The sequence below is a fragment of the Hipposideros armiger genome, unplaced genomic scaffold (assembly GCF_001890085.2).
Source record: "Hipposideros armiger isolate ML-2016 unplaced genomic scaffold, ASM189008v1 scaffold_116, whole genome shotgun sequence".
Taxonomy (NCBI): domain Eukaryota; kingdom Metazoa; phylum Chordata; class Mammalia; order Chiroptera; family Hipposideridae; genus Hipposideros; species Hipposideros armiger.
The window spans coordinates 1,461,301-1,477,295 of record NW_017731466.1 but is presented as its reverse complement, the minus strand read 5'-3'; the positions used below and the strand labels follow the sequence as shown (position 1 = coordinate 1,477,295).

The window sequence follows — 15,995 nt, the reverse complement described above, 5'->3', positions numbered from 1 at the left end:
ATAGAAAATTATTCCTCCTAGGCAGTCTATTCTATTTAGTCTAACTCATATGTCAAGTACATGTCAGGTTTACTGGTTTCACTGTGACTTAAATTTTTTTAAATCTAGTTTTTTGTGTTTTTTTTTTCAATTATAAAATTCAGAGAAGCATGTGGTAAAAAATTCAAATACCTCAAAGGGAACAAATAAAAATTGTCTCTTCCCATGCCTAAAGCCCACTTCCAGTTGAGAAATTTAATAATGATTATTGGGTATCCTTTACTTCTTACATAACAAGTAAATATCACAAAACAGAAAACAACCAGTCTGCACTAAAATATTTCTCTAGAATTACCTATAAGCATTTTTTTAATGCAGCTTTTCTCCAACAAAAAATGGACTCATAACTAAAACACTTTGCACCCTACTCTTTTCACTTACCAAATCTTAAGAGGTCTATGTCAGAACATATTGCTGTATGTCATTTTTAAAATTAATATGTGGATAGTTCTATTTAACCAATCCCCTGTGAATGGCCAGTTAGGTTGTTTCCAGTTTTTATTAAACCAATCAGTGTTCATGTTTACTTTTAAAAATAAAAATACAGCAACTCACCTTGGTAATTGAAGGAAACTCAGTTTCACAGTAACTTCTTTCATATGTGAGAACACATATTTGTTTCCAGAGTTTTAGACACAATGTTTAGTTGTATGTAAGATGGGCTATTTTTATTGATTGTGAAGAGACAAAATATTTTAATACTTTACCTGTGACATATGAAATATGTTCCCTTTATTTTGGTTTCTTAGACTTGAGGGCAAAAAAGTCCAAATTGAAATATCACTTCCAAACAAGTTCACTAAACCCAGCTACGGGTGATGGAGAGGGTTTTGACTGACGGGCATTTCTCTGATGGCTTCCACCATGAAGTCTCTCATGAGGCAGCAAGGCAAAAAAGTTAAATCTTTCTCCCATCTTCTTAGGATTCATTAACATATCATACCCCTGAAGTAACTGCTGCCTCAAGGATGGCTCATCTGATTTATCTAAAAGAACCTGAAAAAAAAATTTTCTTAGTAAAAATGACAAGAAAGAGTTTCTGTATAGTTCTATGCAGCAATGCTAATGACTATTCAATAAAGCCATGCTTAAAATGTGACTTCTGATTACCTGCCTCAAAATCATGGGGTGCTTATTAAAAATATATAGGTTGCTGTGACCCAAACCAGGTGGGCTGATCTACACGGAAGGGTTAAAATGTCTTCAGAACAGCTGTAAAACTCACACCCATAAATGTGGTCAAGTTTTCTTAACGAACATGAACATTATTTGAAAGTCTTAATTCTACCTCATAGGGAGATACGAGACCAGGCTGCTCCACCCCCAGGATGTCCAGTTCCACTAAATCCTACACTACTGAGAAGGCTGGAACAAACTTCTGGTTAACTACAAGAACATCAAGGCCAGGTGAACTTATTATTTAAAATGTTTTTCTTTTTTTTAATACTGTTAAGTTAAAATATTTAATGATGGTGAAGTAAAATAAATCATTACCTTCAGCCGGACATCAATGCCCATATTTTTTAAAAACATTTGTTGTTTTATTGGACCCAGAGAAGCTACTTTGTCCTGTGCCATTCTGCGCAAATAACTGAAATCCACATCAGCTGTTAGGTCGGCTGTTCCTGGGGCAATTAAGACATCATGAAGCTTGTGGCCACAAAACCCCTTGAACATAATTTTTAAAATAGTGAGTTTTTGTCTTTTTATGGTATCATTAGCAAGATTAAAGAAATGCTATCATTTTAGTACTTATTGCATAATCATTAAAAAGGAAAATATGGCCTAATTCAGTGGTTTACCAACCCTTAAAATGCAATAGCACCCTTTTCTTCAAATGAGCTGCTCTGTGGAAAACCCAATACAAAGTACAATGCCTGACAGTTAACGTTTTCATTAATGGTGATGGAATAGAGGAGATCTCATGAATTCTCCAAGTGCATTCAGGTTATCAGAACCTAGATCAGCGGTTCTCAACCTTTCACAGGGGTCGCCTAAGACCATCGGAAAACACATATTTTCGATGGTCTTAGGAACCGAGACACTGCTCCTCTATCCGTCTCTAGGCCCACATGCAGATACGCTCACATACGAGTACCCAGTGACCCCTGTGAGAGGGTCGATCGACCCCCACACGGGTTGCAACCCACAGGTTGAGAACCGCTGACCTAGATGGTGTTTTACAAAGTGTATCCATCAACTATGTGTATCAGAATCACCTGAGAATACGTTACTAGGCTACTCAGACCTAATGAAGCAGCATCCTATAGGTAAGTGTAGGAAATCAACATTTTTAACAAACTCCCCAGGTTTTTCTTAGATATAATAAAGTTAGAAACTGAGAGCCACAGATCTAGAAAATGACTAACAGCATCTAGTTAAATGTATTTCAATTAATATAGTGAACAGAATTGATCATATTCAAAGAATTTAAGAAAGGATGTTTTAAAAAGTAAAAAATATATATCTGGAGAGGAAAAGATGTTGCAAATATGACAGAAAAAGTTTGAATGATTACAGTAGCTAGATCAAGTCTGCAAAGAAGTACCAAAATAAATTTTTTTCATGACAGAAGGGCAGAAAATTTTAAGAACTTTAAGAAACTCTTTCCATTTGTATTATTTAGCTGCTTCCTAGGATCTATGGAAACCTGAGATCTACAACTTAAGGAAGATTGTAGACAATTCAGACCCTGTTCAAAGGAGGGTTGGACAGTGGACTTGGGCTTAGGAATAAGATCTAGAGTTAAGAGTAATTATAATAGGAGTTAACATTAATTATAAAATAATGTAACAACAGTGCTAGGCATTGTATTGGGTTGTGGGAAAAGTCATATTTGCAACGAAAAACAGAAAAAATACATCATGACTTTTCCAACAACCTAATAGAAACCAAAGATAAAGATCTTCAATGAGCTTCAAACCTTTCAGTTGATAATGAAGTAAATCATACCCATTAAATTCTAATAAGTCCCGAGTTATACATACTCTGAAGGTGTCTGTCTTAGTCCCATCATGACCATAATCAGCAATCAGTGCAGCACCTCCAGCTAGTGCGATGCGTTCAGAAATTTCCTGAATGATAACACCAGCATCGGGACACACTTCCACGTGATCCCTTGTTTCATCGTGCTAGTAAGAGGACAGTTGGAAGAAAATACATCATTCAAAAGAACTGTTTTCTTAGGGTTTTTCAAGATTTTCTACAATGAGTATGTCTTAGTTAAAATACAAATAAATTCGTTCTCAATATGTTTCTACACTCAACTTTTTTCACATGGCATCCTTTCTATTATCCACCACTCCCTGGTTCTTTGATGCCATCCACTAAGCTTACAAAGACATTGCAATCTTAATCCCTTTTATAATATGGCTTATGACCTCCCAACCCTCCAGGTGACCAAGTACATTATCACTTTATTTATGGTGCCATTACTTCTATAATTCATGTACACACGCAGACACACCCACATTCCACTGGGTTGAAAGCATGGGAAAGGAGTTTTTTGTCTATTTAGAAGAGTGCCTGCCACATAATAGGAACTCAAAAAATTGCTAAATGAACAAATTATATAAATCCTATATAAAAATTAGACCTTATTAAACAAGTATATTATGATGCCTTCTGTTGGGGCTAAAGGCATCCTAAGGATATGCCCTATATCCAAAAACATCAGCGTATGAACTAGTGCCAATGGACCTGACGTCCTTATTTCCCCCAGACATTCAAGTTATTAACCAGGTGTTCTCAATAAGTGCATATTATTGTAGCTTAAAAAGTGAAATGACAATATTAATTACTTGTCAATTTGACAAGCATATATGAAATTTCACTAATTTCTGAGATAATGGAAAATTTATTTTCTTCATTAGAAAAATATACACTAACTCTTGCTCCCTCCTAGCACCCTATTACAAAGGAAGTATTGATGTGCCCTGACGTCTCTGCTTATAATGGGACAGGTCTAACAGGTACAAAGTTAGACAAGCTCAGCTCTTTGAGTCTCAGCTCTTCCTACTACTTATTACAGGCAAGTTACCTTAACCTTTCAGAGTCCAGTTCCTCACTATATATGTACTAGGCTTGTAAGGATTAAATGAAACAACAAACCACTTAGCCCCCAGTGCTATTAAATAAGTTACTATGGTTTAACTGTAAAAACCATTATTAGTCCAGCCACTTCAGGCAGAAGCTGACATATCTCAGTGTACCATGCTGACATTCTTCCCATCTTAGCCTGCTCTTCCCGATGGCAGATTCTGTTATCATTTGTCCCATTCAAATGAGAGGGAAAACCATCGCTCCTTGTCTCATAAGTGAATACTACCCAAGTCAAGAACTAAAAAGAAACAACCCCCAAGGCCAGGAGGGTTAGCTCTTGGTAGCTTGATGAATTTGTTCCCCAGGTAAAATAAGGTAGCCAGAATATGAACAGAAATGCTCACAAACGCTTAGGCTGATATTTTAACTTACTTTTGCTTTGCAAAAGAAAAAACAATTCATAGATTTATGTTTTAAAGCTCCTATGCTTATGTAAAACTGGCAGTTTCTGAGGTAGAAGTTCTTAGTTATATGGTCCAAAAAGTAGACATCTTTTTTTTCTGAGCTGGAAAAAAAAGCAATAAAACAGGCACTGTAAAGCCCAAGCATTCCTGAGAAGTACAGGTTTTCTTTGAACCTTTAAACATAACCCCACGATAGACAGGCTCTTGTGATTATTCCTTGAAGTCAAATAGAGAACAGTTGTAGATCTACCATCCTGGCAGTCTAGAATCAAATTGAGATCTGGGTGGAAGTAGAGAAAAAAGCCATGCTCTAACAATAGCCCAGACAGAGGGATAATGAAACTTACCTAAAATAGAGGTATTCTAAGAATTAAGCGAGAAAGTACAGAGAAATACAAAGTATAAATATTGTTGTTACTTTACTATACACTGTACCACACTGTTTTCACACACATCAAACCCTTCCGTCAACAGACAGTATTGTCAACATTTGATAGGTAAACGGAGAAGGTAAGGACTCACTGAATAAGGACTTACTAAGAGATCTCTTATTATACAGTTATGCCACACAGCTAAGAAATGTTTAACCCAGTCTCCTGGCTCTAGATCCTCTCCACTTTTTACTATTAATAAAAAGCACCTCACATGTTGTCAGCAACTCCTTCCCCTAAAAAGGAACTCTAAAATAGTAACTCAGAAAATAGGACTTTGAAGATTTCATTGGCAATAAACTGTTGGGTTGTCTGAAAAGTCATGATGTATTTTTTCTGTTTCATTGCAAAAATGCATCGTAACTTTTCTGACGACCCAATATGAAGAAGAAAAAGCTTATACCTACTTGTATGAAGGCTTCTGCTGGGGTGGCACAAGGCGCCAAAACAAACCTCAATTTATCAGGGACTTTTGAGTCAATATCAACGAATACTTCTCGCCATCCTTGTGGTGTTTTCTAAACATAAAAAAACGCATAAAAACAATTTTTTGCAAGTCTTCCCAAAACTGCCTCCACCAAAAATAACTATTAGTTTTCTCCTCTCACCATAAATAAGTAATATTAATAGAGCACTTTACCACTTAAAATTATTCAAAGGCATTACTTCATTTCCTTTAAACAATATGAGTAGACTGATAGATGAAAACTATTAATGGTATTTACTTAAGAGATGGAGCTGTGGAAGATAAAATAAACAGCATGAAAAGTGCCCCCAAAATGGGAAACAGATTCAGGAGGACTAAACAGAACCTTCTGCTAATAAATTACTACATAATACATACTCGTAGCCTTAGAAGTTACCAGTACAAATACATTGCCACCAAATCTTAAATCTCATAGAAAGAAGAAAATAATTAATCTTTAGAATTTACAAATATTTGCTAAAAAGCAATCTTTCATTGTACTAGAGCCATTTACCATCGTATATTCTCAACAACTTTGTCAGGAGAATTAAGAATTCTTAATAATTATCAAGACAATTAAAAATTCCATTTAATATTTCATTTTTGCTTTTCAATTATTTACATTCATTAGAAATTCGAAATATAGTTAACTTCACCAAGTAATGTTCATATACTGAATAATTAAATACCATAAATATTTATTCTTACAACTAAGGCCCTTCGTTATTCAATTATAAACATGACTTTTTTCCCATCATACCTGAAACTTATGCACAGGAAGAACATCAAAAAATTCATGTGCAAGATAAAAGCTGTACCCTATTTAAAAATAGAACAAAAAATAACATTTAAGAATTTTTAAGATAATTGGTTCTTTTGTATATTAACAAAAAGAAAATGCCTAGCTCTTTGTATTGGTACCTGTGTTGCTTCCATAATCATCACTACCACAGAATCACCCCCTTGTCCACAGCAAACCTACTCTGCATAAAGTACAAAGAATCAAGTATTACTATTCTCATTTTCCACATATCAAGGTCAGAGAGCTGAAATATTTCAATTATCAGTTGATTCTCTTATTCATCACTAGGCCTGAAAGAAATTAGAACTCAAATTTGTTAGCTGAAAGAGGACTTGAATTTCCTACACTCATCCAAGATAGCTGAGGCCAGGGCCAGCTGACGTGTCTTGCCCAAGATCAGACCACTATAGGTTTGAGCTAGAGCTCATCAATGTAAGATTCCTGAGGAGTACAGGGATGTGCCTGCAATAGACTGCTTCCCTGTAGGCAAGTAAGGTTGTTCAAAAGACGAGATAATTCAAATAAACCTCCTTACTAACACTGCTTCCTCCAGGCCCTGCTGCCTTGGACTGTTTCATCAGCAGTCCTCACTATCTTAGGTATAGGGAAAACTAAAAAGTACAACAGAGATCTACATTGCAATTTTTGTTTTTTTGCAAAACCACATGAAATTCATTGCTCCTTAATGTTAGAAAATTTTATTTTTTTAATACAATGTTCTTTTGTAGAAAAAAGTTCACTATTCTCTATGGGTAAGGGACTTGGGGCACTAAATTAATCACAGATGCTCCCCGACTTAGGATAGTGTTATGTCCCAATAAACCCATCATAAGTTGAAAATATCCTTAAGGGGCCGGCCGAGTGGTGCATTGGTTAAGAGCTGGTTTCGGATGCCAGAGGGCCCCGGTTCGGATCCCACATATGAGGGCCAGTGACACTGCCCTCCACAGCTAAGATGCTGAACAACAGCTCGACCTGGAGCTGGGCTGCTGTAAGTCGCCCCCAGCAGCAGTGGGTAGCCATGGGCTACCGTGTGTAGCCAGCAGCCAGCATGAGCAGCCAGCGGACATCCAGAAGCCGGCGACTGATCTGCCTCGCCTGGGAAGAGCACAATGATGGTGCCAACTTGGGCCAGTGAAGCAACGTCCTCAACAATTAGACTGAAGAACAAAACAACAGCAACTTGTCTGTTCCCCTTCCCCCAATTCCCCAATAAAAATCTTAACAAAAAAAAAAACAAAAAAAAATCTTTAAGTAAAAAATGCATTTAATACACCTAAACCACCAAACATCATAGCTCAGTCCAGCCTTGCCATAAACGTGCTAAGAACACTTACAGTTGGGCAAAATCATCTTGCTGCCGCTGCCCAGCACCATAAGAAAGTATAGTAAAACATATTGCTAGCCTCGGAAAAGATCAAACTTCAAAATCTGAAGTACAATTTTTACTGAATGTGTATCACTTGTGCATCATCGTAAAGTTGAAAAAGCCTAAGTTGAACTATCATAAGTTGGAACCATCTGTATATTGCTGTACAAGGTTGTGGTCACCTATCACTACTGTAAGGTCCATTAATCATTGTAAAATCATTACCTTTTGGAACATCCTGCAGATCTCGGTACCAGGAAATTGGAATCCCAGACTTAGTAACACCTTTCATATATACTGGTGATCCAGCACTTCGTTCTAATGGGACCTTCTCCTCAGTCAGTGTTAATGCTTGAATTTCGCTTAACTTTTGGCTCACCTCTACCAGATGTATTGAAATGTCACAGTTTTTCAGCACAGATCCAAGCTGACTGAACACCTAAATACAAAAAGAAAAATTGGCAAAATACAGTGTGTTGAGTAGACTTTTAGGTTTTCTAACCACTGACTTCAATAATTTGCTCGTCACAGTAGAAAAATTGGTTCTAGAGCAGCAGTTCTCAACCTGTGGGTCACGACCCTTTTGGGTGTCGAACGACCCTTTCATGGGTCGCCGGGTATTCGTATGTGGGCGTATCTGCATGTGGGCCTGGAGACGGATAGAGGAGCGGTGTCTCGTTCCTAAGATCATCGAAAATATGTGTTTTCCGATGGTCTTAGGCGACCCCTGTGAAAGGTTGAGAACTGCTGTTCTAGAGAAATCTGTTCCTCACAGAAGCCACTCTCCAGCAGTCTAGAGAATCATAACCTATTAGTTATTAAACATAGTCTACATAAGAAAGGAACAGTACACAATTTGGTTCCTTAAAGATAAAACGTAGAATTATGATTAACAAATGAAAATAAAAGATTTAGAATCCAATAAAAACAGTGATTCTGACCAAAGAGTCTAAAAAAAGATCAAGGAAATAAAATGTATATAGCTTTGATTTTATAAAACTGCTAAGTCTATGAAATAACCTCATCTTTGAGACCATCAAAGTGTATCCTTAGGAAATCAAATGTTAACGGCACTAATAATTTAACAGCTTAATTTTGGGATTCTTTCACATTTTCCATTATTTTTTAGCTACACACATTTTTTTTACTGTTGTAAACATGAGATAAAAAGATATACTAATATTTTATCAATATTTTAATGCTAAAAATTCAATGCCAAAAGCATAAAGTACATTCAAATTCTCATTTGAATTTAATTTTCACTGGTAACTTGCCAACTACTTTTGAGACCTGAATATGCAGCTATAGACTGGTAACAAAATGATTTTTCCAAATTTAGTTTTAAGATGAAACTACAAATGGAAAAACTTCTTCCCAGGAGAAAAATCCTTCATAAAGTATTATCGAAAACAAAAACGAGTCTATAATTGTGTGTTTGCCTATTTTCTTTACATTCCTTTAAATTCTTTTTAGAATTTAGGCTTTTTAAGAGAACTTGATGTAGGAAAGCATCCTTTATACATTTTATGAGCTGGGGACTTGATTTTTAAAGTACTTGACAAGAAAATATTATTTGAGAATCTTATGAATTATTTTATATTCAAATGACGTTGCCAATTTAAAGAGATATAAAATAGAGCCCTGGAAACTTAAATCAATGGGTTATTTCCCCCAAAATGAAATGATATAATTGGGATTCTTATTTGTCAGATGTTTGTAAATTTTCTTTTAAAAAACCCTTCAATTCCTAATTTCAAGCAAAAATCATTTAGCATCAAAAAATTTAAATTTATATTGAATTTTTTTTTTTAACACTAAATTGCCAGGTACACATGAAATAAGCTCAAAAAGACTTATGGGTTCCAAAACAGTGTAAACTATTGAAGTTTAATAGTTATTTCTCATGTACTAGAAACAATATTCCTTTTTAATGTTTTTATAAAATATTACACAGAATGGTAGAATGACATATGGAATAATATCCACTATCTGATTACAGAAATGAGACATGACCCTTACCTTTAAAGCCCCCACCCATGTCCTCCCTCACCCTCAAACGTAACTACCATTCTGAATCTCAAGTTTATCATTAACTGGCTTTTCTTTACAACTGTTACTAAATCTGTACCAACAAAAATATATTGTTTAATGTTGACTATTTTCAGATTTTATGTAAATGTAATCATGATATGAATTCTTTTATAAATTGCTGTTTTCACTCAACAAGATGTTGAGTTCCATGTTGCATATGGTTGCAATCTGCTCCAATTTCATCATGCATTTTCACAGCACTTGGTATTCCACTGTAGGAGTGTACTACAGTGTTTTTATCTAGTTTTCCCACCCGTAGGCATTTGGATTATTTTAGGTTTTTGCTATTCTTAATGCTGCTATCTCCTTGTATATGTTTCCTGGTACATGCATGAGTTCCATTAGGGTATACATATGCCTAGCGTTAAAACTGCCGGGTCACATACTATAAATAACTTTGACATTGGTAGGTAATGCCAAATAACTTTTCAAAGTAGTTGCACCAAACTATACTCTTATGAACAGTAAGAGCGTTCCCATTGTTCCACATCTCCCATTCTCACCAACACTTGGTGGGGTCAGACTTTTCAATTTTGAGGGTAAAGTGGTCTCTCACTGATTTTAATTTTGATTTCTCTGACTACCAATGAGTCTGAGATCTTTTTGTTTTTATTGGCAATTTGAATTACCTCTTTTATGATGGGCCTGTTCAGATATTTCGCCTGATTTTTCTATTGAGTTATCTGTCACCTTATTGACTTAAAGGAACTACTAGTTCATTTTGGTTATATGTGTTGTAAATAACTTCTCCAACTTGTAGCTTGTCTCATCAGTCTATGGTGTCTTTGAAGAGCAAAAAGTTCCTAGTTTCTCTAAAGAACAAAAAGTTCTTAATGTAGTTGAAATTATTAATATTTTTCTTTTTGGCTTCTGCTTTATATATAATTTAAAAACTCCCTACTCAAAATACATTCTCCCATAATGCCTTCTAAATGTTTTATACTTTGTGCTTCCACATTCTCCCCAGCCCCCATATTTTATAACCTTACAGACAATAACTAATGATTCATTATATTATTCTCACACTATATTTTAGCTGAGAAATATGAGATTAAGGAGGTAGGACTGAAAGCCAAGAAAATCAACAAAGTTTGCAAACTCAGTCAAAAATAATCAGATAACACACAGGAGACTTTAAGACACTCTTTTATTACCTACCCTCAAAATATCTCCTGCCAAGGTACCCCTACCTGGGCCCAGTTCCACCAGCTGGAAAGTTGCAGTTTTTCCAGTGGCCATCCATTCACTGATAAACCATATCCCCAGCAGCTGTGACAAGGAAAATCTTAAAGTATTATAAAGTATAGAAGTATACTGCAATACAAAACTCTATGTAAATACACACTTTATGCCAGAAATACATATGTATTTAATATGTACATATAGTATGCACACACAGGAACTTCACTGGGACTATATTATGACACTAGTTAGGAAAGTTAATAATAAGAGAACATAGTTAAAAGGCTGCCTCCACTATAAAAGGTCCATGACACAAATAAAAGAATATCACTTACAGAAAGGTACTAGTATTTGAAAGTTAGCAGACATATGAAATATATAATTATGCCATTTCTTCATATTTATATGATTTCAATAATTACATGGCTTTTAGGGAGTAGTATTTTACAAATGCCTGGATTCTACTTCCTCTTGTGTACTCTTTCCTATTTCTAAATCAATCAAAGGTTCTTATACGGAAATAAATGAACTAGAATTCCTGAAAAGAACTCAAAAGTTTCTTAAAGGGAGATTTCTACTGCAACTATGATTAAATCATAGTTGGGGGCTTGAGAGCTTATTTTGATTCCACTAATTCCTCAGTGTTCCTTTTTATGTTTCTCTCTTCCTACTGGGGTACTACCTACCTCTTCCGTCTCCCATTCTCATATTTCATCTGGTTTTTACATCTTTTTTTTTTTTTTACCTCTTATCTCTACATTTCCATTTCTATAGTAAAGTATAAACTTTTCAAATGTCCTCTGTACCATGTTCTTTCCTCTGTTGCCTCTCCATCCCCTCAGTATAAAACTACTGAAAAATAAAAACTTTTGATGAATCACAAAAACAAAACTGTAAAACACTATTAAAGAATAATGCATTTTGAGCTGACCTCAAATGTTTGTGATATTAGTTTCTTTTATAATTTACATTGGGTATTACCTCCCCAAACATCTGACTTATTTCAGGTGAAGTAATGAAATCTCCTTTTTCACCTAGCATGTCACGGTGCACATAATATCCCTAAATAAAAAGAGAAAATGGAGAAAACAAATTAATTTTCAAATAAGGCTTTTAAACCATTCTCCAAAATATTACATAATGTATACAATGAAATAAAAACTATGTAGTAAGAAAGTTCTCTTTTCTAAATAAGATAAACACAGTATCTTTACTTATTTTTACAAAGTAACAGTCATTTTGCAGAACTGGTAGGAAAATAATTACTCTAATTATAAAGGCAGAGGCCATGCAATGTCTCTCTCTACATTCCATGCCCTTCCTCCCTCCCCTGCTCCCGAAACTGAACACAGCATGACCCTGCCTACTCCTCCAGCACTCTCCCCCAAATTCTCACACTTTCTGTTTCAAATTAGCCTCTCCTGTTGGTGTTATCTTTCTCCACCTGGGTGCTAGTTACATGGAGTGTTCACTTTGGGAAAATGCATCAAGCTGTACACTTGTGATTTATGCATTTTTATATGAACGTTATAGCTTAGTAAATAGTTTTCATCTTTTTTAAAATTAGGCCTGCTTGTCCACACATCCATGCTTTTGCAAATACCCTCCCTTATCCTTTCCCATTTCTCCCTGACAATCTTATACCCATCCATAGAATCTGCAGAAATGCCACCTTCTCTGACCTCCTCCTTTTCCAGCCCTTCAACCTCAGACTAAATCCAGTGCTTCCTTTTCTGAGCTTATTTATATGTCTGTTCTTCACCAAATAGTTATTTGGGGGAGAGAACTATGTCTTATTTACCTTCATAGCCCAAGTTTTAGCATAATATCTAACGAAGAGACACTCAAGAATTGTTGGTTTAAAAATTCCCTATGGTCCTTATGCCCCTTCTCTACCACCTTACTCTTACCAAGTGATCTGAGCTCCTGCTCACACAGGAATTAAAGAATGTTATTAAATATGACTCCCTCAACTTTCTGACCCCTCCTGGCCTCCACCTGCTCCCATTCTTTCCTAGGGACTCAAAAAATGAAATGCCTACCCCTTCTGTTTTTATCCAAACCTGTTCCCTCCACCTGTGCTTTGGACTGATCACCATTCCTCACCCAACTCTCATGGGCCAGGATCTTTTTATCATCTCCTTTCTCTCACAGCTTCAACTTTTCCTTCTCAGCATTAGAAATATAATCAAGTCACTCCCATCTTAAAAAACCTTTTTTTCACTCCACACAGCATCCCCCCTTCAGCCTTTCTCTTTTCCCTCATAAGTAACTATTTTAGGGGTGTTTTGGGAGTGTGTGATGAAACTTACAGACTCCTTTATAGAATGTTTTTAAATGCACAGGACTTAAAACACACAGGATTACAAAATATATCAATTGAAAAATACTTATCAAATATTTAAAAATAAATTTGTGATACAGTAATATATATACTTCTTTATACGTGTATTAAAAAAACAAAATTGAGCCAAAAGTCTAATAAGTAACGAAGTTTTGAAGCACGGATGAACACAATGGTATTGTGAGATACCTGTAATCGGTTACTCTGTGGTGATAGGACAGTATCAGTGATTTACACTGACGCTAACTAAAGTCACAGGTGTTGCTGATGCTACTGGTTGTTGCCTATGTTCATAGTTAAGAGAAATGCTACATTTCATTCAGAAGTTAATGAAAATATCTGCCTTTCCTAAACCTCTGGACACCGGGCCACTCCACCACATCCAAGAGCAGCAACAGGCCAAACCAACCCCAGAATTCCACAGATCTCATATTTCAACCCTGCAAAAGATGCAACATTCAAAAATAAAAGGACTACAGGCTTTCACCAAGAGGCTTTGTAAAGCAAACAAGGAAAACACAGGTCAGAAAGTTGTGACGTTTAATCCTAGAACAGTCAAGACCCAGATGGTCCCTGCTCAAGAAAAAAACCCAGAAGACGCTTCCAGTGCCTGCTGAAGCCATCCCAATACAGACAACTTTCCAGGCACTACGTTCTTATTTCCAGTCGCCTAGGGATTTCCACTTGAGGGTCCCATATAACCTTCAAATTAACATGCCCGGCTGAACTGTTTATCCTTCCTCCTCCTCCAGGCCCTTCTTCCAGAGAAATGATGGCCCACCTACCTACCATAAACGCAGGTAGGGAAGTCGTCCTTCCCTCATAAATCAAACAGGTTGTTCCGCTGTCTCCGGAACACCTTTGGGACTTGTGACCTTCTCTTTAATGGCACCGGCGCAAACTTGATCCAGCCCTGACCAACGGACAGATTAATTTATCCGTCCCCAAGTCTTCGGGGTGGCTGTTGCCCTGGTGGGCACCCCGACTGCCTGGGGTAGCGACGCTCTGGCTCTTCCAGGCGCACCCCTCCAGGCGCACCCCTCGCGAATCTGCCAGCGAGGCCCTGGCCGTCTGGCCCCCGACCCATACCTTGGCTGGGTTGGTCAAGACCTCCTTCATGTACTCGGCTACCGTGATGGGGCCAGTAGACTTGATTTTGTACATGAGATGCCGCAGCATCGGAGTCACCGCGTTGTTTTCTACCGGCTCTTTCCCGGAGCTGAAGTATTTCCCTCTCCAAAGACATGGAATGACTGCGAGAAGCACACGTCACAGGACCCATTAAAAAGTTTAGTATTTACACATGCGTAGCAGTGTGAGCGCTTTCCAAGCGGCTTCATGCGCCCTTAACCTCGCCCGACGCCGAAAAGCGGACTCCTGTCCACGGCACGCACTTGGCCCACGACCTCAGCCATTTTCTGTCTGAGGCCCAGAGCGCTCCCGGGGCTCCCACGCGGTTCCCACGGCAACCGGGGTTCCGGTGGGCGGAAGGGGATGGTGAACGCTTACCCGCGCGAGCCGCGGCGCTCAGCAGCCCCACGCCGGCCTTCCCGAGGACTCGCATTCCGAATTTCCCACACTGGCGCGCGCTGCCCGGGGCGGGATTACATCAATTTCCGGAAGAGGACACCACACCCCCAACCAACACCTGCAGGAAACACGTCACCGAGCCAGCCGGAAGGAAGCTGCGGACCGTCCGCGCGTGCTTTGCTAATCATGGCGGCCGCCAAGAAACCTTTGGAGTTTCATGCCAAGCGGCCCTGGGGTCCTGAGGAAGGGGTGGAAGACCCGGACGAGGATGACGAGGGTGATAACGATGAAACCGAGAATGGCTTCTCCCTCGAGGAAGTGTTACGGCTCGGAGGCACCAAGGTAATGGCCTTGGACTCCCGGAGAAGGGGGACAAAGGCGCGGAAAATGGTCCCGCGCGTGGCGCGTGGCGGGACTAATGGCCCGACCGCTCCCGAGTTGTGGAGTGGGAGGGCGTACTGCACTCAGACCCTGGCTTCGAAATGTGCACTGTACGCTTCCCGCACTTATTTCCCACTGCTCTTTGCAAGGGAAAAGTTTAGAATTATATGTTTGTATGCTGTGGCCTTATTTAGAATGTAGGTATTCCTCTCATTCTATTGACGTACTATAACAGTCACGCCTCCATCAGTCGGACAGGACTGACTTTTTTTGGTCCTTACTTCGTGGCATCAGGGTTTTGAACTCCCGTGGTGTTGGGATTCTAATTCTGTTTTCACAGAATATGCGCGCTTGGTCCCTGTGCGCACAAGAAGCGCTCTGCTCCCTTGGAATTTGCATCCTAATTAAAGGAAAAAAACTAACCAAACTTTTGAATACGTAGTATGTCAGACGCTGAAAAGTGCTATGGAGGAAAATAAAACAAGGAAGGAGGGGGATACGGAGTAAGCGGTCACAGTTTTAAATGAGGTGATCCGGGAACCCATCACTGATAATGTTTGAACAAACACCTGAAGGAAAGAAAGGAGTGAGCCATGTTGCTCCATGAACAACAAAAACGTTAGTGTGGTTGAGGCAGAGTGAGGTGTAAGGGGAGAGTAGTAAGAAAAGATCAGAAGTAGGAATGTGGGTTTTTGCTCTGAGTTTGACCAAACCATTAGAAGATTTAGGGCAAATGTGACAGAATTTGGTGTTCTTTTTTAAAATATTGTTTTGAGACCACTCTTGGGTTAGGTAGGAATTGAGGCAGGAGAAATACACCTTACAGGGGCAGATTCACAGTTTGCTCTGTACTTG

At 38.1% G+C, this 15,995-nt stretch overlaps 2 protein-coding genes across 3 annotated transcripts in view; one reads left to right on the top strand and one right to left on the bottom strand.

The window, feature by feature from the left end:
* Nucleotides 1-685: 685 nt before the first annotated feature.
* NDUFAF7 (NADH:ubiquinone oxidoreductase complex assembly factor 7) lies at nt 686-14,874 on the bottom strand. 2 transcript variants are annotated; one of them, XM_019647793.1, is made up of 10 exons: nt 14,739-14,874; nt 14,319-14,482; nt 11,867-11,947; nt 10,862-10,972; nt 7,838-8,051; nt 6,202-6,260; nt 5,383-5,493; nt 3,027-3,170; nt 1,534-1,707; nt 686-1,035 (listed from the first exon to the last, which is right to left on the bottom strand). In XM_019647793.1, the coding sequence occupies exons 1-10, from the start codon at nt 14,791-14,793 to the stop codon at nt 820-822; spliced, it is 1,329 nt and encodes a 442-aa protein (XP_019503338.1). In that variant the 5' UTR covers nt 14,794-14,874; the 3' UTR covers nt 686-819. The 2 variants fall into 2 exon arrangements, with proteins under 2 accessions (XP_019503338.1, XP_019503339.1); XM_019647794.1 differs by lacking the exons at nt 14,319-14,482; nt 14,739-14,874 and adding an exon at nt 14,019-14,312.
* Nucleotides 14,875-14,904: 30 nt separating this feature from the next.
* CEBPZ (CCAAT enhancer binding protein zeta) overlaps nt 14,905-15,995 on the top strand; it is a 26,903-nt gene continuing 25,812 nt past the window's right edge. Inside the window, exon 1 of the mRNA XM_019647782.1 lies at nt 14,905-15,128. Within this exon, the coding sequence (XP_019503327.1) occupies nt 14,946-15,128 (183 nt within the window). The 5' untranslated portion in view covers nt 14,905-14,945. The remainder of the gene's footprint in view (nt 15,129-15,995) is intronic.

Excerpts from the sequence above, each read along its gene's own strand:
- NDUFAF7 (XM_019647793.1), bottom strand. The coding sequence starts at position 14,793 with ATGCGAGTCCTCGGGAAGGCCGGCGTGGGGCTGCTGAGCGCCGCGGCT. Across the intron at positions 6,261-7,837 it reads TCTGCAGGATGTTCCAAAAG|GGTACAGCTTTTATCTTGCA; the intron begins GTAATGATTTTA and ends ATTTTTAAATAG. Across the intron at positions 3,171-5,382 it reads CAGCAGAAGCCTTCATACAA|CACGATGAAACAAGGGATCA; the intron begins GTAGGTATAAGC and ends TCCTCTTACTAG.